The sequence below is a fragment of the Scyliorhinus canicula genome, chromosome 1 (genome assembly GCF_902713615.1).
Source record: "Scyliorhinus canicula chromosome 1, sScyCan1.1, whole genome shotgun sequence".
Taxonomy (NCBI): domain Eukaryota; kingdom Metazoa; phylum Chordata; class Chondrichthyes; order Carcharhiniformes; family Scyliorhinidae; genus Scyliorhinus; species Scyliorhinus canicula.
The window spans coordinates 115471111-115494666 of NC_052146.1; the positions used below are offsets into that span (position 1 = coordinate 115471111).

At 46.5% G+C, this 23556-nt stretch overlaps 1 protein-coding gene across 1 annotated transcript in view; it reads left to right on the forward strand.

Moving 5' to 3' along the window:
• LOC119966504 overlaps window positions 1–23556 on the forward strand; it is a 143043-nt gene that overhangs the window by 69758 nt on the left and 49729 nt on the right. Inside the window, exons 3-9 of the mRNA XM_038798307.1 lie at window positions 1924–2864; window positions 4358–6278; window positions 9296–9343; window positions 13312–13430; window positions 15605–15782; window positions 19127–19266; window positions 20521–20647. Of these exons, the coding sequence (XP_038654235.1) occupies window positions 1924–2864; window positions 4358–6278; window positions 9296–9343; window positions 13312–13430; window positions 15605–15782; window positions 19127–19266; window positions 20521–20647 (3474 nt within the window). The remainder of the gene's footprint in view (window positions 1–1923; window positions 2865–4357; window positions 6279–9295; window positions 9344–13311; window positions 13431–15604; window positions 15783–19126; window positions 19267–20520; window positions 20648–23556) is intronic.

Consider the following 23556-nt stretch of genomic DNA (forward strand, 5'->3'; position numbering starts at 1 on the left):
CCTGCACAAATGGTTATCCAGGATATAGGAAGCGTCCTGGAATTCCCACGTAGCAAGAATGGGCACTCTCAGGTTTGGAGCAGTGCTGTCATTTATTTGTTTTAGTTCCTCTTGCCACTGTGAAAATAAAAATATTGCCAATACTAATACAGCTTACTAGTATTAATAAACCTTGCTCGTACTGATTATTCCTATTAATACTGAACACACGCTATTAACTTTACTAATTGTAATAAATGTTACACAAAAAAAGATTAGATGCACCAGTTATTTGTTCCTTAATATTCTTATCAGTTTTAATCTCCCATTATTGGGATTCGGTCCCTAAGCAGTAATATTCACCAACCAACCAATTTATGGCTACGATATTGCACCTCAATTTCCATTTCTATACGCGAGCAGCAGCACATAACCAGAGACTCCCCTGAACCCCACCACAGGTTTCCTTTGAACTCCAGTCCTCCATGGTACACACTGCTGCCAATGTGCGTTGGTGGTGGAGGGAGTGAATATTTGTGGATTGGGTGCCAATCAAGCAGACTGTTTTGTTCTGGATAGTGTCCAAGTTCTTTTGTTGGAACTGCACTCATCCAGGCAAGTGGAGAGTACTCCATCACACTCCTGACTTAAGCCTTGTAGATGGTGGTCGGGCTTTCAGAAGGTGATTTATTCGCCTCAGATCATGGACCTCTGACATGTTCTGAAGTCACAGTATTTAAATGGCTAATCCAGTTCTGGTTAATGGTAACCCCAAGGATGTTGTTGTATCTATTCCCCAGTATTTATTCTGAATGCACACATGGGCAGGAACAGTTTCTCCACTTTCATCGAATCTACAGCTAAATATGCCCACAGACACATGGGTTTGGAATGTAAGTCATCCAAAAACCTGGAGGACCAATACGGGATCTGTGCTACTAGCTTAGATTAGCTGTTGAAACCTGGTGGCCTTACCCGCTGTAAAGAGGAGAACGACACTAATATGGTACCCAGTGTGTCCAAATACCTTCTGTTATTTGCGGCCATCAGATTAGCCCCATCATATACAATTAGTCCCATTCGCCCAACAATAACCTGCATGTATACAGCATGCTTAACACAGCCAAACATTCGGAAGGGAGCTTAATGATTTAAAAAATTGACACAAGGCCACATGATATATGAGAAGAAGTGAGGAACCTGGTCACCAAGGTAGATCTGAAGTTAAATTCTGCAGATGTTGGAAATCTGAAATAAAAACCAAAAATGCTGGGAAAAACGGCAGGTCTGGCAGCTTCTGTGGAGAGCGAAACAGAGCTCACGTGCGAGTATGTATTCTTCTTCTTCAGTGATGTGAGGTACACTGGCTTGGAGTGGGGGGACAGAGGTTTCGGGAGGGATTTCATTAGGACCCACACAACTGAAGGCATTGGCTGCCAAAAGCGAGGGGATTAAAACTGGGAATGTACAAGCAGTCTGAATTTGGAGGGCTGAAAACCTGGAGGTTTGTAGATCTGGAGGAGGTTGCAAGGATAATAATCTTTATTGGGGTCGTAAGTAGGCTTACATTAACACTGCAATGACGTTACTGTGAAAAGCCCCCAGTCGCCACACTCCAGCGCCTGTTTGGGTACACGGGGAGAATTCAGAATGTCCAAATTACCTAACAAGCAGGTCTGAAGAGAGGGAGTTTTGTTGCTGAAATCTGACTCTCTGAAACGTTTTAGATTGGTGAGTGAAATGGTTAACGCCCATACTGGAAGGGTGACAACACCCACCATGATATTGATAATTACCTAATTGATTCTGACAGCACTACTGACAATCAACAGGAAATTCAGCGTAGCGAGACAGACAAATTACCCCCAGGAGGAATGTGTTGATTTTTTTTGTTAAAAACCCACTTTTAATGCTCTTGTGTTTTTATTTTTTTTGCCTACACAGAAACGTTACTTCAGCTTGTCCGAGTCGGACCTGAGAAGCGGGAGGGATACTTTGAGCGTGTTTGGAGGTGCGAGTGGGCAGAGGTGGCGGGAGAGCGGCGCCAGTGCCCTGGGCTCCCTCGCTGCCTTACCCCGCAAGGCGGCCGCAGCTGCAGCCAGGCGAGGCAAACAATCCGGGAAGGAGGAGGCACGCTCACACACCAGGTCAAAGCGGGGTCAGCGGCCACACAGCCGGGGCGGGGACTTTGAAGATGGTGGTAGTTGTGAGCAGCGGGTTTGGGAGACCGAAAGGCTCCAGTCACACCCCGAAAGCAGCAACGACCGCATTCCTGTCAGCCAACACCAAACCAGTTCTCCAATAATCTCGGTTGCTGAGCAGAAACTCCCTGGCTGGGCCGAGGATGTTTTAAATATTTGCTCAGGTAAACAGGAGGAGGGACACAGTCACACGTCCCGACTGCTGCCTTTTGCCCCCCAGTTGGAGCAATCCACAACTCTATCTGCCCAGTACAGAGAGTCACTCCAGCTCCCAGAGAGGCAGCCCCGCAATAAAGGCAGTGCAAGGACTAAGTACGACATTCTCATCACCCTGACCAAGGAGGAAGATTGTAGGGAGGACGACTGGGATGCGGGTGGCTTAGTCCAGGAGGAGACAGGTGTTCCGGAGAGAGCGGGATCCCACTTGGTACCGATGGCAGACGCACACCTCCAGGGAGAGGGTAAACCTGTCAGCCCAGTTCCCACTGGCCGTGCTGAGGAATGTCAGAGGAATGTACCGGACACGCCTCTCGGTGTGTTCAGTCATTACACCGGCCTGGGATACGGAATAAGAGGAGAGAATTCCACACATCCCGGGGGACAGGCTTTCCAACCAGCTCCCAGAGTGAGGGAACCGGGTTACAGCCGCTTCCTACAGCAAACCCCCAGCAAACAGACTGCAAGGTGAGTGCTCCACACTGATCTAACCCACCACCATCCTCTGTTAAAGACACTGGTTTATTTGGGTCTGACCTCTGGTGATGTTTCACTCTCTGCTTCTGTTTCACTCTCTGCTTCTGTCAGCTTTTGTTAGTTGGAAAGCTCCGAGGAGGTATTACTGGTGATACCATTGTTGCTGTCCCATCACTTTGATACCTGCTACCTGATTGCTGCTACCGAGGTGGGGTGCTGAGGCGGTGACCGTGTTCTCGCTGAGAGCTTCCTGCCTACCCTGCCAGCACCCGGAATGTGTCCAAAGAAACTTTACGGAAAAATACACCTGCCTGGCTGTCAGAGGAAGTTGCTGTTTGGTGTTAATGGGATAAGGGATCCGTGGGCGCATTTGTTGCTGGGTGTGTCTGCGAGTTTTTGTGGGGGGTGGGGGGGGGGGGGGGGGTGGGGAACTAAGGGTGAGTTTGGAAGAGTTACTGCCTCGGCCTGTGTGAGAGTTTGAGGGCGCACTTGTTGAGGGTCGGTGTGAGAGTTTGAGGAGGTGCTGAGGTGGAGTGCGAGTTTGAGGAGGGAACTGAGGGTGTGTATGAGTTTGAGGAGGGATTGAGAGTCTGTGAGATTGAGGAGGGATTGAGGGTCTGTGAGATTGAGGATCTGTGTGAGATTGTGGAGGGATTGAGGATCTGTGTGAGTTTGAGGAGGGATTGAGGGTCTGTGAGATTGAGGATCTGTGTGAGATTGTGGAGGGATTGAGGATCTGTGTGAGTTTGAGGAGAAATTGAAGGTCTTTGTGAGTTTTGAGGAGGGATTGAGTGTCAATGTGAATTTTGAGCAGGAATTGAAAGTCTGTGTGAGTTTGAGGAGGAATTGAGGATCTGTGAGAGTTTTGAGGAGGGATTGAGGGTCTGAAAACGTTTTGAGGAGGGATTAAGGATCTGTGAGTTTTAAGGAGGGAACTGAGTGCCTCTGAGAATTCTGAGGGATTGAGGGTCCGTGTGAGAGTTTTGAGGATGGATTGCGGGTTTGAGAGTAGGAGGAGGGATTGAGGATCAGTGAAAGTTTTGAAGAGGGATTGTGGGTCTGAGAGAGTATGAGGGCCTGTGAGAGTTTTAAAGAGGGATTGACAGTCTGTGTGAGAGTTTGAGGAGGGTCTGTTGAATGTGAAAATATTTTGTGCTTGGACTGAGCTCGCCTAGTTTAATTTGACAATGCAGCTTTACAGACAGTCACTAATACATTTATTGCCTCCAGCATTGGATGCCCCACAAGTGGGAATATTTTCTTCACATGTACCTTAGAGATTCTCCGCTGAATCTCAACAGCACAGTCAGGTCTCTCCACAGCATTTTTCATTTTATTAAAAAAGTTCCAGGCTTTTGACATTGTTCTTTCAATAAATTTAAGTGTTCTTTTCCGTTTTGAAGCATTGTGCCTAGATTGCTTGTGTCTTGAAGTCTCTGTCACAACACTTTTTCTAAAAACACATTGCCAATTTTGTTTCCCAGCAAAACAAGTCTGCAGTCGGTGAGTTTTCCTGGGCCACTTCATCAAGCAGGAGGCTCAGAAAGCAACAAAGAGAGTGCAAGAAGAGTGGCAGTTGGTAACTTTGGGACAATGAACAGCAGCAGCCAAATAGGAGCTGAAACTGCGGAGCCCCTCTCCACACATGTGTCTTTTCATACTGTAGTGAGTCCTGACTCATCTGCCATTTCAAACAGCAGTGTGCAGCAACAGAGTAATGGAGGGCTCGGTGACACCAGGAGCGGAGTGTCAGAATCTCAAAATAGCTCCTTGCAACAGAGCGTTGCAGAATCGAAACACAAAGTTTCTCAAATATCCACTCCGAATGAAGGCAGTGTTGTGAATGGAAGCGATCTCCCTCTGTCAGGCATTCCAGCACAGTGTAACATTGCAGAAAACATTGCCAGCCAAAGCATTGTGAATTCACCTCTGTACAGTGGGAGAATTGGAAGTGATTCGGCGCAACAGCCCAGTATAGAGTCTCAAGGCCGAGGTGATGTGTTGCAGAATGTGGATTCCTCTGGACATATTCAACTGATAAATACTCTCCATCAACAGAACCCTGACCAGAATGGTCTTGTGTTTGAAAAACTTCAAACTCCAGCCACTGAGGAAAGTGTACCAGCAGCATTGAAATTTGATCAAGTTCCTGGACCACAGCTGCTTGGAACCCCTCTTCTTAATCCTGAAAATGGGTCCCTTCAAAGCACCCCAAAATACTCTTTGGATTCCTTCAAAGAAGACACCACTGAAAAATCTGGTCTTCATTCAAGAAATGCTCTTGTTCAAGACCCTGCTGAAGATTCAAAAGATTTCCAGGCTGGAAGTTCCATTGTAGTCAATCCAGAGTCTCCAGTACAGACAATCCAGTACACATCCAATAAACCAAGACAAGAGAAAAGTGATGAGCAACGACTCCAACCATCTGGAAATCTCATTCTGGAGAATGAATGGTCTTCTACTGACTCCTTCAGTCAGAATCAAAGTGAGAAATGGCCCACAAATGTCTCGGACGACCCTGATAGTCTGTCGGAAATAGATGGGTTTGTGGATGCCATTCGTAACTTGGATTCTCCCATGCTCCTGAATCGTAACAGAAGTCCGAGAAGCCAGAGGGCACATCCTATCCCTCCTCCTTTTTCCATGCTGCCTCCAATAGAAGAAGATCAAACCAATTCAAAGAATCCTCTACCTTTGTCGTCAAGCGCTGAGGCACCACAGCAGCTGTCGGACACTCTGGCTCTCAGTAGAAAACCTTTGCCAAGCCTCCCCTCCCAACCTGTTTCACCAGTCCCTCGAAAAGATTTCTCAAAAACTCCGAAAAAAGAAAGTCTCACCCCTTTAGAGATGATGAAGATGCAACTCAAGGATAAGCCGATAATTGGCACCCAACGTTCCTCTGCAGAGAGCAGCACAGCCTTCCATTTGAGTTTTCTGGAAAAGACCAAGCTGGAGTTAAATACAGATTTAGAAAACAAAGAAGCGCTGGGTGCAGAAAACAGGTGGTCTCGAATTAATAGCAGCATGTTGTACTCCGAGTATAAAAAACCCATAGAATCTTTCTCCAGCAGGTCATTGGATCGTAACTTGAAATCAACAACTGCGGGTCCATCGACCACACTGCCAAACCTTGTACGCAGAACTCTGTCTCTTGAGGATACTGGCACAAAAGAAATGGTCCCTAGCCCCCTTCCAACAACAACTTTCCTTGCTGGCATGTTTGAAGAGGGTACCAAGAGTCCCAGTCTGCCCTCCAGCATCCCTGACAGGCTGATGACCGGGTACCATAGTCTGTCAGATACTGGCAAGAATGTTCAGTTCCCCAGAATTTCTTTACCTTCTAATTTAGATCAGCATTCAGCCAATGGATATCCAAGAAAAGTCACGGCTTTTCCAGATGCACGGGTGAGTAGAAAGTGTACACCCTCCCTTCTTTTTTTTCCCCCTGACAATTCCTATTCCTGATCACCATACAGGGATTCGATGCGTTTTCCTAATAATCTGCCTATTCCCATTTCCTTTTTATATAAAAAAAAAAGTTTTTTAGCGTACCCAATACTTTTTTTTCCAATTAAGGGGCAATTTAGCGTGGCCAATCCACCTATACTGCACATCTTTGGGTTGTGGGGGTGATACCCACACAGACACTGGGAGAATGTGCGAATTCCGCACGGATAGTGACCGGGGGACAGGATCGAACAATTCCTGGAGGACTGCATTCAACATTTAATATATCAATGTCAAACTACTTTTTTTTAATTATGTATTTTTATTCCAATTTTCAACATTTTACGAGAACAAAAACACATACCTATCATATTAAACTTCCTACACAGGAAGACCCCATCACCTTTTCCCCCCTTAAAGGCCGATGGTAACCAGCTCTCCAAAATGCAAAATGAACAAACCCAACTTTTGTGGAATCCATCACTTCCCCACCCCCATGGCAAATTTCACCATCTCCAGTGCTAAGAGCTCCATTAGGTCCCCTAGCCACGCCAAGGTACAGGGTAGAGAAACTGACCTCAACCTCAACAGAACACGCCTGCGAGCAATCAGTGAGGTAAAGGCTGAAACATCTGGCTCCACACTCATCTGCAACACCGGCAGGTCCGGCAACCCGAATATGGCCTCCAGGGGACCGGCCTCTACATCTACATATAAGACCACCGAATGGTGCTAATTCATGCTCTGCAGCACCTCACACCACAATCTCTCCTCTAATGCCAGTCCCAACTCCTCCTCCCACTTGGCCATAATCCCCTCCATGGACACCTTGTCCTCTTCCAGAATCCTCCTATAAATCGCCAAGATGACCCCCCTTTCCAGACACCCACTGACAGCACCTCCTCCAGCAATGAGGAGGTGGGCACTATTGGAAAGGTTGGAAAAACCTGCTTTTCAAAGTCCCGCACGCACATGTACCGAAAACGCTCCTTCCCGCCAATCTAAATTTCTCATTCAATTCCTCCAAGCTCGCAAACTGCCCTCCTAGAAACAGATTCTTCATCTCCCTAATCCCCTCTCTTCACATCCCCGGAACCTCACATCCATCCTCCCCGGCTCGAAGCCGTCATTCCACCTGATTGGCATCACCCTTGACCCCGCTCCCAACCTAAAGTGCTGCCGGAATTGCCTCCAAAAATTCAGTGTGGCCATCACCACCGGACTTCCCAAATACTTTGCCTGGAGCCAACGGAGTGGCACCATCGCCAGTGAATGCAACCCCAACCCCCTACACGAACCCGCCTCCCTCTTTACCCACAAAGCCTCCGCTTCCCTATTCCAACCCCATACCTTCTCCGCATTCATCACCCAGTGTTAATACATCAGTCACTAAACAATTCGTGTTATGGAGCTGGATTTCTACATGGGTAAACTGCTACACACCAAGAGCAGAACCAAAATCAATTCTTGGAAGGGGCAGACAAGCTGACAGAACATGGGGTTAGTTTTGCTCTATAAAATGGCTTCATTGAGTTTGACATTGTTCAATAAACACGGGAAACAAAAACAAACAAGACCGTTCATTTTTTCAGAACTCCACCAATAGGCATCCCAGAATGCCATCCACAATCTGAAATGGGCAAGGGTGTATAATAGGTGGCCAGTCAGTTACTGCTGGCTCTACTTCCCCATCAAGATTGAAAGTTTCATTGTGTGCTTTCAGGGAAGATGAGAAGAAGATAGGAATCAAAATAAAGGAAAAGAGGGGAATTATTTTGAAACTGTTCCCGGGTTACTTTGTTCTGTTTTCAGCCTGAGATCCAATCCTCCCTCAAGATTTTTTTACCAATCCCATGCCACTCCATAAATTGCCACTCCACTGGATCCCTGTGTCCCAGCAAACTGTCTCCTAAGGCCTAGATTTCCTGTCCCAACACAAGGCCGATTGTGTGTCAGATGGGCTTTAGGGCAAAAATGTTCAGATGCATTAGGATCCACTCCACCATACATTGTATATTATCCACTGGAAAAAGTGTTATAATGCATTGTACAATTCTGAAATTCGTTTTGAGAGTGTGAAATGTTCCATTGCTTCAATTTTCTCTTTGAAGTTTAGCTCTGCCACCTGTTTCACTTTTTGACATATTTGCCAGATATGCTGAGCTCTGGATGTGTTCAAGGATGCCAATAAATTCTGCTCATGAGGGTTTGTTGGTGCAGCTGTCAAGGATAATGTGAGCTTGTTTATTTTGACGGATTTGTGGGTTTTTCAAAAGGAAAATGTCTGGGGAAGCTGAATAGCATCAGTGTCCATTTCATGCAACCTCAGATATTAACTCTTAATACGCCTCATAAGTGATGGCTCCCTTCCCATACCACATCTAAGTGATCATTCTTCAGGTATTCACCTAGATACTAAGTGTTGACAGGCTCTGAAACGTATCATTACTGAGCCTAATCCTGTCGTTCCTGCAACATCCTCACTTGTGCACACTCTGTCAGGAGTCATTTGATTGTAATCAGGAGCAAGAATTCTGACTTGCCTTTTTATCCTCTTTTTTTAATCATGGCTAATTTTGTCATCTCACTCACTGCGCTGAACTCTTGAGCAGGCGATCAGCCACTCTTACTTTCCATCGTGTGCTCCATTCCATTGTGTGCTCCATTTTGTATTAATTAACCAATCCCAATTATCACTTCAGGCTCTTTTAATTTCAATGATTCAACCATCAGTCAGGCTCTGTGGAATGCCAATGTAGCTTAAAGCAAGTAATGGATATTCTTTTCATTTTTTTTCTGTGTATTCAATTTTCTAGGCAAATAGTTAATATTGATATCTATGCTAATTCTTTGATCGTGCATGCTATAGTCACCCTCTACTTCAACCCTGACTGCCCATTTGACAGGTACGTGTGTCATTCACTGTGAAACAGCTCTAATTATCAAAAACGTAATATATATATTTTGCTTTACAGAAATTTGTGCCAAAGGACCAAGGAAAAATTAACCCACGACCTAGCAAGGTAAGGATTATAAATTGCATAAAAAGTTTCTTAAACCCGCTCAGCTCAAATTAAATGTACATGTTGTCTCAGTGCACTATTCCTTTATGCCAATATTTGTTGCTTCTTTCATTGATGCTACAAAGATCAGTGGCCCTTGGAGATTTCATCTGATGACCCTCTATGGGCCCCAGTGACACTATACAAACCCTCTTCCGTGTGTTGAAACCCAATCTCATCACTCTATTTTCTACTCTGGCTTGGCCTTTCCCAGGAACTTGCCTGTCCCCCTGCAACACCCTTCTGATCACTTTCCTTCCATAGGACCTGTTTTTAAAAAAACAAACAACTCTCATAATCTTTGCAGAGCAGGAGGCTATTTGGCCCATCAAATCTGCACTGGCTCTCTGAAAGGGCATTCTGCCTAGTCCCACTCCCCTGCCTTATCCCATAACCTTGCACATTCTCTTTTTTCAGAAAGCAATCAAATTCCCTTTCAAGCACCTCGAATGAACCTGCATCTCCGACTCTCAGGAAGTTTGCTCCAGACTCCAACCTCTGGGTGAAAACTTTATTCCTCACATCATTTCTCCTTTTGTCCAATATTTTAGCCTGTGCTCTCTAGTTCTTGATGTACTCCTGAGCGGGAACAATTTCTCACTATTTACCCTGGCCAAAGCCTCAGGATCTTGAACACTTTGCACTTCAATAATCTTCACTTTTTGACCTACCTTGCCACCATGCCCATTCTTCAAGCAGGTGGTCTTCTGCTTGACCAATGGCATTGAGAGGTTTCTTAATTTATAAGAGAAATGGCCTAGGTCCATGTTAACACCTGCTCTTGGCCTACAGCAGTCTTGATAATCTGGTTCCATTAAGTAGTCTTAAGAAGACTAAGTAGCATTAAGAAGACAAATTGATGCCATTCAGAGAAATTTATTTTCTCATGGGATATGGACATCATGGGCAAGGCCAGCATTTGTTACCCATCCCTATTTGCCCTTGAACTGAGAGGCTTGCTAGACAACCACTGTGCAGTCACATGTAGGCCAGAATGAGTAAGGACGACCTGGGTCTGGAATCACATGTAGGCTAGACTGAGTAAGGACGACCAACTTCCTTCCCTAAAGGCCATTAGTGACCCAGATGGTTTTTTAATTACAATCAGTGATAGTTGGAATGGTCACCATTGTATTCAAGATTTATTATTTGAATTTAAATTCCACCAGCTGCCAATGGTGGGATTTGAACCCATGTCCCCAGAACATTAGACTAGGCCTCTGGATTACTGATCCACCGACATTACCCATACCCCAGCATCTCCCCTGGAGCAATTTGATCAGTGAAATACTTCTGAACTCCATGAAGGTTGTCAGAAACCTGGAGAGAGTGGAGAGGAGATATACCAAAATGATGCCCTGGGACGAGGGACTTCAGTTACATGCAGGAACTGGAGAAACTAGGATTGTTCTCCTTAAAGCAAATAAGGATAAGGGAATATTTAAGATAAATGTTGAAAATAATGAACGGTTTTGAATAACGTTTCTGCTGTTAGAAGTTTTAGGAACCAGACGACACAGATATATTGTAATTGCCAAAAGAGTCAGAGGGAAGACTGGGAGAATGCTCTTTATGCAGTAGGTCATAATGATCGGGAATGCATTGCCTGAAAGAATGGCAGGAGCAATATCAGCAATAACATTCCAGAAAGAATTGGGATAAATACTTGGGGGAAAATTTCACGGCTTTTGGAAATGGAGTAGGGCAATGGGACAAATTCAAAGAACTGGAGCAGGCAGAATGGGCCAAATGGCCTCTTCCTGCGTTGTAAGATTTTATGAGTGAAATAAGTGGCAACAAGGCTAAAACTTGAAGCCGAATCGGGAAATGCGAAACATTTGTATTTGTTAAAGAGTTTCTATTTTATACAGGCCTATGGGCAATTGAAGTTTATCAAAATGAAGCATAGTTCCTTTCACCCACTCAGGACTTCCCAAGTGTCATCACTTTGTCTATTCATTGTTATTTTGTGGATAAACATGGTAAGCCAGTTTGCGTGCATCAAGGTCCCATTTTTGGGGTGAAGCAAATCAGCAGCTAACATTTTGAAGGAGGAGGGTTTGTCTCATCAACAGGAGGTCAATTTTGTTCTTCTTTCAATCGTGTCTTGGGCATTTTTTGCCTCCACTCAATCAGGCAGGTGTTCAACTCCTTGTAGCCAGTTGGTGAAGGAGATGAAACCAACAACTTCTCAAAAATGAGTACTGTAGCTAAAGAAAATGAATCCAGATGAGTGCTACTTCCATGCCTCCTCCAGTACTGGAATGGCTCTTGAACCCGTTCCCCTCCAAACCACAGGAAGGTGAGCTACTCCAGTCAACCAGCGATGATGAGGAATGAAATCTGCAGGCAAAAACCTCACACCTCATGAACCTTTATCTTGTATAATAACCTTTTATATCGCTCCATATCGAATGCCTTTTAGAAATCCAGATGTACTACTTCTAGAGTCATGGGACGAGATTCTCTGGCCTCCCTGTGGAGTGTTTCTCGGCGTTGGTAGTCGGCTCGCCATTGGTCAGCAGCAGGATCTTCTGATTGCATAGCCATTGGTGGATTATCTCATTGGATCCACCCTAAGCCACTGAGAATCCCAGAAGATCCTGCTGGCTTGAAGAGCCGGAAGATCTCGCCCATCGTGACTGCAAAGGTCATCAAGCACCTATTTATTCTAATCCCATTTTCCAGCACTTAGTCCGTAGCCTGTATGCTGTGGCATTTCAAATGCTCATCTAAATGCTTCTTAAATGTTGTAATTTCCCCTTTAAATATGCTGTTCGTTAAATCCTCAAAAAACTCCAGTAAATTTATGGAATATTTCAAATACAATTTGCCTTTCCTAAAACCATGTTGACTCTGCCTAATCATGGTTTCCCAAGAGCGTTGGTAGCCTGCTTAATATTGGATTACAGCATTTTCCACATGACAGATGTCAGGCTAACTGGCCTATGGTTTCCTGTCTTCTCTCTGCTTTCTTGAATACTGGTGTTACATTTGCCACCTTGCAATCCATTGGGACCATTCTAGGATCCAAGCAATTTTGAAAGATCACAACCATGAATCTTGGCAACCATCTATTTTTGACCCTTCGATATCAGGTCCATAAGATTAGTCAGCTCATAATCCCATTACTTTCTCCAGAAGTAATGTTGTCACACTCCAGCGCCTGTTAGGGTGCACTGAGGGAGAATTCAGAATGTCCAATTCACCTAACAAGCACATCTTTCGGGACACCCAGAAGAAACCCACGCAGACACGGAGAGAATGTGTAGACTCCGCACAAATAATGACCCAAGCCGAGAATCGAACCTGGGTCCCTGGTGCTGTGAAGCAACAGTGCTAACCGTACCACCCATGTGGTTAAGGCAAGCACCACAAATGCATCTAAGGGGCATCTAGATGATTACATGAGGAAGAAATAAATAAGGGATATGTTGATGAGGTTAAAATGGACAAGGGTAGGGCAGCACGGTGGCCTAGTGGTTAGCACAACCGCCTCACGGCGCTGAGGTCCCAGGTACGATCCCGGCTCTGGGTCACTGTCCGTGTGGAGTTTGCACATTCTCCCCGTGTCTGCGTGGGTTTCGCCCCCACAACCCAAAAATGTGCAGTGTAGGTGGATTGGCCACGCTAAAATTGCCCCTTAATTGGAAAAAATAATTGGGTAATCTAAATTTATATTTAAAAAAAATGGACAAGGGTGGGAGTAAGCTCTCATGGAGTATAAACACTGATCCAGCGTAGTTGGGTTGAATGACTTATTTATGTACCATAAATTTTATATAACTCTACATTGTTTGCGATGGGCAAAGACTCACAAACTTGTTGGTAGGTGGGTGATGAAGCCTGTAACTGGTCCTGTCTGTGGAGATCAACTCCTCTTAATTCTGACTTGTTTTCTTTTCAACCTCCCATTGTTCATGATTTAGATCATCATTTACGACAAGCCAAACTTCTCTGGTTTTCAAAGAGAAATTAGTTGTGATGTGTCTGATTGCTCGTCATGGACGTTTCCTGCTGTCATTTCAGTCAGAGTTATTCGAGGGTGGTAAGTGCCAAACAAACACTTCACAATTGATTACTGTCATATTATATATTTTGGGGGGAGGGGGTATGTTAACTGTTAATCCTGTGGCTCCACCAATTTTTTGTTTCTCCCCTTCCCCTCTCTTGTTTCAAAAAAATAATTTTGAATTCATTGTTAAATTTAAGGGGATTAAATTGGGGTATGCAACACTCATTTCTCAAGTACCACACAACCTTCTAAGGTTCCACCATAATGGGTTAGAAGTGTTGCCACACCTGACCTCAAAGTGAACTGCTTGCCATATTACAAAAGGATAAATGAGGTGTCCTTGATTCACCGCACTGCAGTCATTAGGCCATCTGTATATGAAAGTAAGGGACCAGAAGCCTGCTTCAGGTTTTCACTGCAACAACTGTTGTTGCATCCTCCCACAGCCCTGGCTTCACTATGATGGTATCTGAAACTCAATGCTCAGAGCTCCTTGGACCTCCATTGTATGTGCACCAGGGAATAAAGTACATTGATTCAATCAATAGGTTGTATTCCCCATTCATGCTCCTGCATTTTTGCTCTTACATGTTCAATCAATGTTTTGAAGAAATCCAGAGGGACAGAGGATAGATGAAAATTAATTATTTCTGTCAGTTGAGGATTTTGGATAGGGCACAGAGCCACCAAGTTAGAGGGGGGCCTTTCAGGAAACACTTCACCAAAGGGTATCGAAGTTTGGAGCTCTCTTCTCCAATTGGAAGATTATGTGAGATCAGTTAATTTAAAAACAAAAGTGTTTGGGGTAAAAAGGCAGGTATCTGGTGCTGCGTCAGTCACCATTACATTCCAGAAGATCCCGGTGTGCTGTACCTAGTAAATATCAATCCCTTTCAGAGAGGAAATGGAAATTTGCTGAGGGAGAGAGAAACAGATATAGAATTCCAGATGTTCAGTAAATGTTAAAGGGACATCTAATGGCACAACAAATGTCATTCTGGGATCATAGGCCTATCATAGTACACAGAATGTCAGTCTGTTTTTTGATGAATGGATGCTGAAATTTATAACATTGTGAAGAACACAATCATGTTGGTTAACACTCCCTCCAGGATTGTTCTGGAATCTCCAGGAATCAAAGAGTAATCTTCAGAATGCTGCTGCAATTAAAACCCAGGAGAAAAATCACAGGGGTGTTTTTAAAAATATACCTTTTTTTCATTTTCTTTCAACACTTCGGTTTATTAATTTCAAATATTTGGGAGATGGAAAAAGTAGTGTTAGTTGTTGTGTTATGTTATTGCTGGTAACATAAGCTACCAATTGATGTAGGCTCTGCTGAAAGATGCTCCAGACTCGGAGATAAATTTAACGTATTTATTGAATGATTAACAACGCTCTTAAATGAGTTCAACACTACTAATCTGCCTCTAGTAATTCAGTCTATTCTGTGAACTGTCCAAGTTGCTCTCGACCATGTGCTAGGGTGTGATGTTGCTGATAATCAACCCTGTCCTGCTTGTGGTGATATGCATCACTGTAAATACACAAGGGGTTAATGTAAATACACGTAGATTAGATAGACGATAGACACTAGAGGGAGCACCAGAGATATCATGACACAGACAGTCGACCAATAGGTTGGTTTCTGCCAGTGAAAGAGGCAGAGCATGTGTGCCTTGTCCTTTTTATAAGGGTCGTGTAGTGCCCCCTCGTGGTAATGCCACCTCTCGGTGTCCTGATTACCCATTGGTTGTGTCCTGTTCTAATGACCCATTGGTTGCACGTCTGCATGTCATGACATCTCTGGTACTCCCTCTAGTGGTTACTTAGTTGTAGTGTATTTACATTAACCCCTTGTGTATATACAGTGATGCATATCACTACATTAGTCACAGTCGGGTAATTAACCAGGGGAAAATGGGATGACCGTGAGGATAGACGGCCAATGGCGGAAGGGGGAGGGGACAGTTGGTGGTGGCAGGTGGTCATGTGATTTAAAATACATCCAATCAAAGTTGGGAATGCAACTTATACCCAGCCTGCTTCCCCCTCTCCCAAAGCAATGAAAGATGAACAGAGAGGTGGAATAAGTGAATGCATTTATATTGGATCCCATCACTGGGAGGTCATGTGATTGTCAAACGAAACATTTGACAATATAAATAGCTTACTAAAGCTTTTGGCCTTGTTCTGATCACCTTCAGCTGGGTGGCCTACGAGAAGCCAGATTATAAAGGGAAGAAGTTCGTATTTGGAGAGGAGGATATAGAGTTGGAAGATCCCTGGTCAGAGGAAGCTGGTGAAGAAGAGACTGAAGACCCTGACTCTAAGCCACCTCCTACCAACCCCATCATCATCGGCTCCCTCAGGAGAGGAGTAAGGGTAAGAGAAGCATGAAAACTGATTTATTTTTGTGTTTTTTTTTAAATTCTCAAAAAATGGGTATCACTGGCAAGGCCATAATTATTGGCCATTCTTAGAGGTGGGAGACAGTGCCATGAACAACTGCAACCTGGTCATTCTGTGCATCAGTTTGGCACAACCAAACAACTTGCTTTGTCACTTCGGAAATCATTTACCTTCAATCACATCCATGTGGGACTGGGGTCACATATGGACCTCGGCTGGGTACAGACGGCAGGTTATCTTCCCTAAAGAGACATGACTGAGTCAGTAAGGTTTTTATAACTATCCAATAGTTTCATGGTGGTTTTTACAGTCACCAGCTCTATGGGTTGAATTTTTATTGGGTCCAGATGATTAAGGAATTCTTTTAAAATGACAGGGTGGGTCCCGATTCTTGGCCTGTAGGGAATGGGTGAGGGTGGTCATGGTTTGGAATACGGAGCATGAGGAGCATTGGGGTGGATAGGGAGCATAGCTTGGCATAAGATTATGAGGAACCATAAGAGGGGTTGGTGGGTGTCATGAGGTGGCACAGATGGGGCATGGGGTGAGGGTGTAGGAGGGCCTTTGAGTGTTTTTATGTCAACTGAGGCTGGTCGGGTGGCACTGTCTCACAGTTCTTGGAGGCTGCACCCTGATATCTGCATTGCTTGGGTGTTGGGAGGCAGGGGTGGGGTTGCCCCCGATACTGCTGTGTTGGGGGAAGTCGCTCCGATGCTTTTAGTGGGTGTCCTCCGTGTCCATTGGGGGGGAGTGAGTATATTTTCAGTGCAGATTGTGGTGCCTTTAAAGGTGGCCGATCTCTATGGAGCCAGTCTTGCCCACACTATCAGACCTTGCCCCACCAGAGTGGTAGCATGAACCATGCACAGAGTGCCAGAAAATCTGGATTGAAAACTTGGCTGTGCAGCTGGAGAGATAAACACCAGTTTCTAGTCTGTGTCTGACTCTGATAAATTTCGTAAAATTCGCCCTGACCCACATTAGGGGATATCAGGACAGGGGTCCAAAAATGCTTGGTCAAAGAGGAAGGTTTTAGGACGAACGTGAAAGCAAAGGGGGAGGTTGAGAGACCTGGGGAAGGAATTCCAGAACTTGAGACCTAGGCAGCTGAGGACATTGCAGCCAATGGTAGAGTGATTAAAATTGGGGATGCTCAAGAGGCCAGAATTCGAGGAACACAGCGATCTCTGAGGATTCAGTGCTGGAGGTAGGGAGGGGCATAACAAACATGAGGCAAATTGGGAGTGAAGAGAAACATTTTTAATATCCAAACTTGTGGCAAACTGGATTGCTCTCCCCAAAAGGCAGATGCTGAGGGTCAATGGAAAATTTCAAATCTGTGAGTGATAGATTTCTGATGGATGAGAGTATTGAGGAATATGGAATAAGGCAAGTAAATGGAGGTCAGATGTAGATCTGCCATGACGTAACTGAATGGTAGAAAAGGCTCGAGGAGCTGAATGGCTGACTTGTGTTCCTATGACATTTGATTTTTGAGGTATCTTAACTATTTCACATGAGACCGATAATGCCCATCAGGGAGCAGGACACTGTGGGGCTGAGCGAGGCCAGTATGCTAGAGAGTGGGACTGAGCAAGACAGTTGACAAACACCATCCAGCACAATAGCTAACTTGGAATGAACACAACTCCCTTCACTACAATTCCCAAACTGCAGCTAAACCCTCCAGTCTGTCTGTCTATCTATCTTCCAATTAAGGGGCAATTTAGCGTGGCCAATCCACGAACCCTGCACATCTTTGGGTTTTGGGGGTGAGACCCATCAGACTCTGGAAGATTTGCAAACTCCACACGGACAGTGACCTGGGTCCCAGATCGAACCTGGGTCCTCGGCTGAGACAGCAGTGCTAACCACTGTGCCACTATGCTGCCCTGTCCCAACGTTTTTTAATTATTCTATGGGATGTGGGCATTGCTGGCTAGGCCAGCATTTAGTGTCCATCCTTAATTTCCCTTGAGATGTTGGTAGTGAGCTGCCTCTTGAACCGTTGCAGTGCCTGAGTTGTCGATACACCCACAGTGCTGTTGAGAAGGGAGTTCCAAGATTGTGATCCAGCAACAGTGAAGGAACAGCGATATATTTCCAAATCAGGACGGTGAGTGGCTTGGAGGGGAACTTCCAGGACGTGGTGTTCCCATGTGTCTGCTGCCCTTGTTCTTCTCGGTGGTAATGGTCATGGGTTTAGAAGGTGCTGTCTAAGAAGCCTTGGTGAGCTCCTGCAGTGCATTTTGTAGATGGTACACGCTGCTAACACTGTGCGTCGGGGTGGAGGGGGTGAATGTTTGTGGAAAAGGTGGGCAGCACCGTGGCACAGTGGTTAGCACTGCTGCCTACGGTGCCGACGACCTGGGTTCGATCCCGGCATTGAGTCACAGTGTCTGTGTGGGTCTCAGCCCCACAACCCAAAGATGTGCAGGGAAGGTGGATTGGCTGCGCTAAATTGTTCCTTAATTGGAAAAAAAGATTGGGTAATCTAAATTTAAAAAAAAGTGTTTGTGAAAAGGGTGCCATTCAAGGGTTAGTGCAGGACCCCTATTGGAGTGTTGTTCACCCCTATTGGAGTGTTATTCAAAAGTCCTTAAAATCTGGCTGCTCTCTTGCAGTGGGACTTGAATTTAGGAATCTGCAATATCACATCCCCAAACTATGGTTGCAAGATAACAACCTGCATTTGTATAGCATCTTGAAGAATGTAAAATATTGTGCAGTATTCAGGCACAAACCCACACCGAAATACGAAGACTGGTGACGCGAGGTTTTTCCGAAGAGGCAGAATTTAAGCAATGTCCATTCAGTGGTGATCTCTGGAAGAATTTCTTCACACTAAGGATTGAGAAAATCTGGAATGTTCCCCACCACCCAAAAAGTTGTTGACTCTAAGGGTCAGCTGAAAAATGTAAAATTGAGATTGATAGATTATTGTTAGGCAAGTTTTCAGGGTTATGAATCCGAGGCATGGGGATGGATGAAGGTACAAATCTGAATGGCAGCAGATTTGAAGGGCCGAAGGGCCTCCTCCTACTTGTCTGGCAAAGAATATTGATGGCAGTTAGTGCACAGAGGAACGTTACCTCTCTCTCTCTCTCGTTAGATTTCATTGTGAAATTAGATTGAATGGTCGTCTCCTGTTTCTATGCTTCTGCAGAGTGGTATAGGGATGTACACACTGATACGCAGCATTGTAACCAGAGGAAGGTCGACCACGAGGTGATCGTTCACTGTCCTTCCATTCTGATTGAGCTTCATTAATCAGAGCAATTCCATCACTCATCGTTTTTTTGGTTGCTCTTTTTCAGGACTACACCAGACCACAAATATCTCTGTTCTCAGATGCCAACGGTGAGGGGAAGAAGATGTCATTTTATGGTGAATCCGAGGATATTCGGATATATGGGTATCCCCCAAGAGTAACCTCAGTCGTTGTGAATTCTGGACTGTGAGTCTCTCTGCACTCTTGTTATTAAAGGGTCTCATTGGATGAGTATTGATGGCTCAAGTTGGTTTAACTGTGCGCCAAGTGTGCCTTCTTGTTTGTATCTTCTCTCATTCCTACAAATGTCCCTTTTACCATACACTGTCCTGCATCACCCGAACATATGTCCATGCCATTGAGATGTGTGTGGGCAGTGGAAGCAAAGGAAAAAAAACTTTAAATTTACACAGTGCCTTTTGCAACCTCAGGCAATCCCAAAGTGCCTCATAGCCAATAAAGCACTTTTTAAAGTTTAGTCACACTTGTAACGTAGGAAATGTGGCAGTCAATTTACTCACAGAAAGCTCCTATATTCAGCACTACAATAATGGCCAAGTAATCTGTTTTACGTGATGTTGACTGAGGGGTAAAGCATTAGCCATGACATTTAGGATAACTCGAGCGTTGCCCACTTAGGGCCTCTTCCCACCCTGGCCTCAATTTAGAGTTTGGTAGGCGAGGTTCAGGGGCAGAGGAGGGAGCACAGCAGGTCACCCTGCTTATCCCTCACGTGAAAGTCTCCATCAAGGACTCCCTTTCCACATTGAGCGCCCTCCACATCTTTCCCCATGGACTTTGCATCGAAACTTCCAATCTTCTGTCCCCACCCTCCCTCGGGTCTCACTTTCCTTCCTGCCATGAAACCTCCCGCACACACTGGACCCCATGGCTTAAAATCTTGGAGTGCTTGTAGTTCCAGTCCTGACCACTGGTGCTTCTGGGACTGCAGAGCCAATGACCAAGCAGATTTGCTGGCAGCTCTCTGAGATGGGACTTCCACCTGCGTGTGGTACAGAGGTTCCATCTCGTGCCAATTAACCCTCCTTGAAGCGTCAAATGATTGTGGGGCTTGTGCTTGGCAAGGCTGCATTCCCCATTGATTCTTGGGTGGGAAAATCCACCATTTGAGAAATTCTGCCCACAGAGTTTCAGAAGCATCTTGAAGGAGGCAATAAGATGGAGAAGTTTAAGGAGGAAATTTCTAAGATTGCGGCCTAAGCAGTTGAAAGCAAGGTCACTGATGGTGGAGCGATAGAAATCGGGAGGTAGGTCAGATAGGACGAACACCAATATCTCAAATTGTTGTAAGGCTGGAGGAGGTTCCAGAGTTGGGGGGCAGGGGTTGGGTGAAAGCTATTGAGAGAATTTTGAGTACAAGAATGAGAATTTTGAAATGGATTTAAAAGGATCCACACTGATGTGTCTCTATCTCCACAGGTGGCTTGTTTACGCTGGAGCTTTCTTCGAAGGCCAGCAATGTGCTTTGGAAATAGGTGGCTATCGAACATTGGAGGAATGGGGAGCAACAAAAGCAGAAGTGGGCTCTCTGATGCCAGTACAAATGGTATGATGCACTACAAATGGTATGATGCACTATCAATTGTACGAAAGACTCGGATTGGTACAACAGATGCTTTATTACAGTCAGATGCATGGCCTTCTACTGCAGCTGGCAGAATGGTTGATCAGGAGGAGTCATGTATATTTATATGGCTCCTTGTGGGCGGAGCTAGCCGGCAGGGGCTACCGGTGAACCTGTAGTATAGGTACTACCGTACATCCCCTAATACAGGTGCACACAGTTAACACAGTGGATCACCACATTCACCCCCTGTTTAAAAAATGAGTCCGGCGGGGGTGGCGTGGAACTATATACAGAATTGTGAATTATTTACAGAGGGGAGGGGAAAAGTAGATGTCCATCTTGTAGTCTGGTGCCCGTCAGAGGTTAAGCCTCTCCGGTAGTTTGACGGTTCGCTGGGAGCGACATAGTGGTGGTGGCGATGTCGGTACTGGCGGTGTCGGCGTCAACGGCATCGGTGCTGGCGGTGTTGGTGCTGGCCAGTAGTTGGTTGACTCCGGGAGCGTGCCAAAATCTTCCTTGTCCTCTAGCGTGGGCAGGGGAAGGGGGAATGGACCTGGTGGGGCTGATGATGGGAGTGCCGGGGGAGGGGAGGGTGGCGCGTGGGTGGGGAAGTGTGTGGGATTGGAACCCGATGGGGCCAGGTCCCTGAGTGAGACGGTATCCTGGCGGCCGCCGGGGAACTCCACATAGGCATACTGGGGGTTTGCGTGGAGCAGGTGTACCCTGTCCACCAAGGGGTCCGCCTTGTGGAGTCGGACATGCCTACGTAGTAGAACCGGTCCTGGAGCTGCGAGCCAAGTCGGGAGCGACACCCCGGATGTGGACTTCCTAGGGAAGGTAAAAACACGTTCATGGTGTGTGTTATTGTGACGGTGCACAGTAGAGACTGGATGGAGTGCAGTGCATCCGGGAGGACTTGCTGCTAGCGAGCGGCTGGGAGGTTCCTGGACCATAGGGCCAGCTGGACGGCCCTCCATACCGTCCCGTTCTCCCTCTCTACCTGCCCGTTTCCCTGGGGGCTGTAGCTGGTCATCCTGCTGGAGGCGATACCCCTGCTGAGCAGGAACTGACGCAGCTTATCGCTCATGAATGAGGAACCCCTGTCACTGTGGATATAGTCGGGGAAACCGAACAGAGCAAAGATGGAGTTGAGGGCCTTGATGACGGTGGCAGACGACCTATCCGGGCATGGGATGGTCAAGGGGAACCTGGAGAATTCATCGACCACACTGAGGATATATGTGTTGTGGTCGGTGGAGGGGAGGGGCCCTTTGAAATCCACGCTGAGGCGTTCAAAGAGCGGGACGCTTTCTCCAGGCGCGCGCGGTCTGGCCGGTAGAAGTGCGGCTTGCATTCCGCACAGACCTGGAAGTCTCTGGTGACTGTCCGCATTTCCTCGACGGAGTAGGGCAGATTGCGGGCTTTGACTAGGTGGTACAACCGAGTGAACCCCGAGTGACAAAGGCTGTCGTGCAAGGCACGGAGCTGGTCTACCTGTGCGCTGGCACATGTACCTCGGGGGAGGATGTCTGGGGGTTCGTTGAGCTTGCCGGGGTGATACAAAATCTCGTAATTGTAGGTGGAGAGCTCGATTCTCCACCGCAAGATTTTATCATTTTTGATCTTGCCCCGCTGTGTGTTATTGAACATGAAAGCTACCGACCGTTGGTCAGTGAGGAGAGTGAATCTCCTGCCGGCCAGGTAATGCCTCCAATGCCGCACCGCTTCAAAGATAGCCTGGGCCTCCTTTTCAACAGACGAATGTCGAATTTCAGAGGCATGGAGGGTGCGGGAAAAGAATGCTACGGGTCTGCCTGCCTGGTTTAGAATGGCGGCAAGGGCGACATCTGAAGCGTCGCTCTCTACTTGAAAGGGGAGTGTCTCATCTACAGGTGCATCCCAGCCTTGGCTATGTCTGCTCTAATACGGGCGAAGGCATGTTGTGCCTCGGCCATGAGGTGAAATTGAGTGGACTGTATAAGTGGGCGGGCCTTGTCCGCGTAGTTTGGGACCCACTGGGCGTAGTAGGAGAAGAACCCAAGGCAGTGTTTGAGAGCCTTGGGGCAGTGGGGGAGGGGGAGCTTCATGAGGGGGCGCATGCGGTGGGGGTCGGGCCCCAGGAGTCCGTTTTGGACTACGTAGCCGAGGGTGGCTAGGCGGTTGGTGCTGAACACGCACTTCTCCTTGTTGTAGGTGAGGTTGAGGAGAGAGGCGGTGTGGAGAAATTTGGCAAGGTTGGCATCGTGGTCCTGCTGGTCATGGCCGCAGGTGGTGACGTTGTCGAGGTACGGAAACGTGGCCCGCAGTCCGTACCGGTCAGCCATTCGGTCCATTTCTCTTTGGAATACCGAGACCCCGTTAGTGACGCCGTAGGGAACCCTAAGAAATTGATAGAGGTGACTGTCCGCCTCGAAGGCAGTGTATGGATGGTCCGATTTGCGGATGGGGAGCTGGTAGTAGGTGGATTTAAGGTCAATCGTTGAGAAGACCCGGTACTGTGCAATCTGATTGACCATATCAGATATGAGAGGGAGGGGGTATGGGTCGAGCTGCATGTACCGATTGATGGTCTGACTGTAGGCCACGACCATCCTGTGTTTCTCCCCAGTTTTAACCACTACCACTTGGGCTCTCCAGGGACTGTTGCTGGCCTCGATAATACCCTCCTGAAGCAGCCGCTGGACTTCGGACCTGATGAAGGCCTTGTCCTGGGTGCTGTACCGTCTGCTCATGGTGGTGACGGGCTTGCAATCCACAGTCAGATTGGCAAAGAGAGGGGCAGCACGGTGGCACAGTGGTTAGCATTGCTGCCTACGGCGCTGAGGACCCGGGTTCGAATCCCGGCTCTGGGTCACTGCCCGTGAGGAGTTTGCACATTCTCCCCGTGT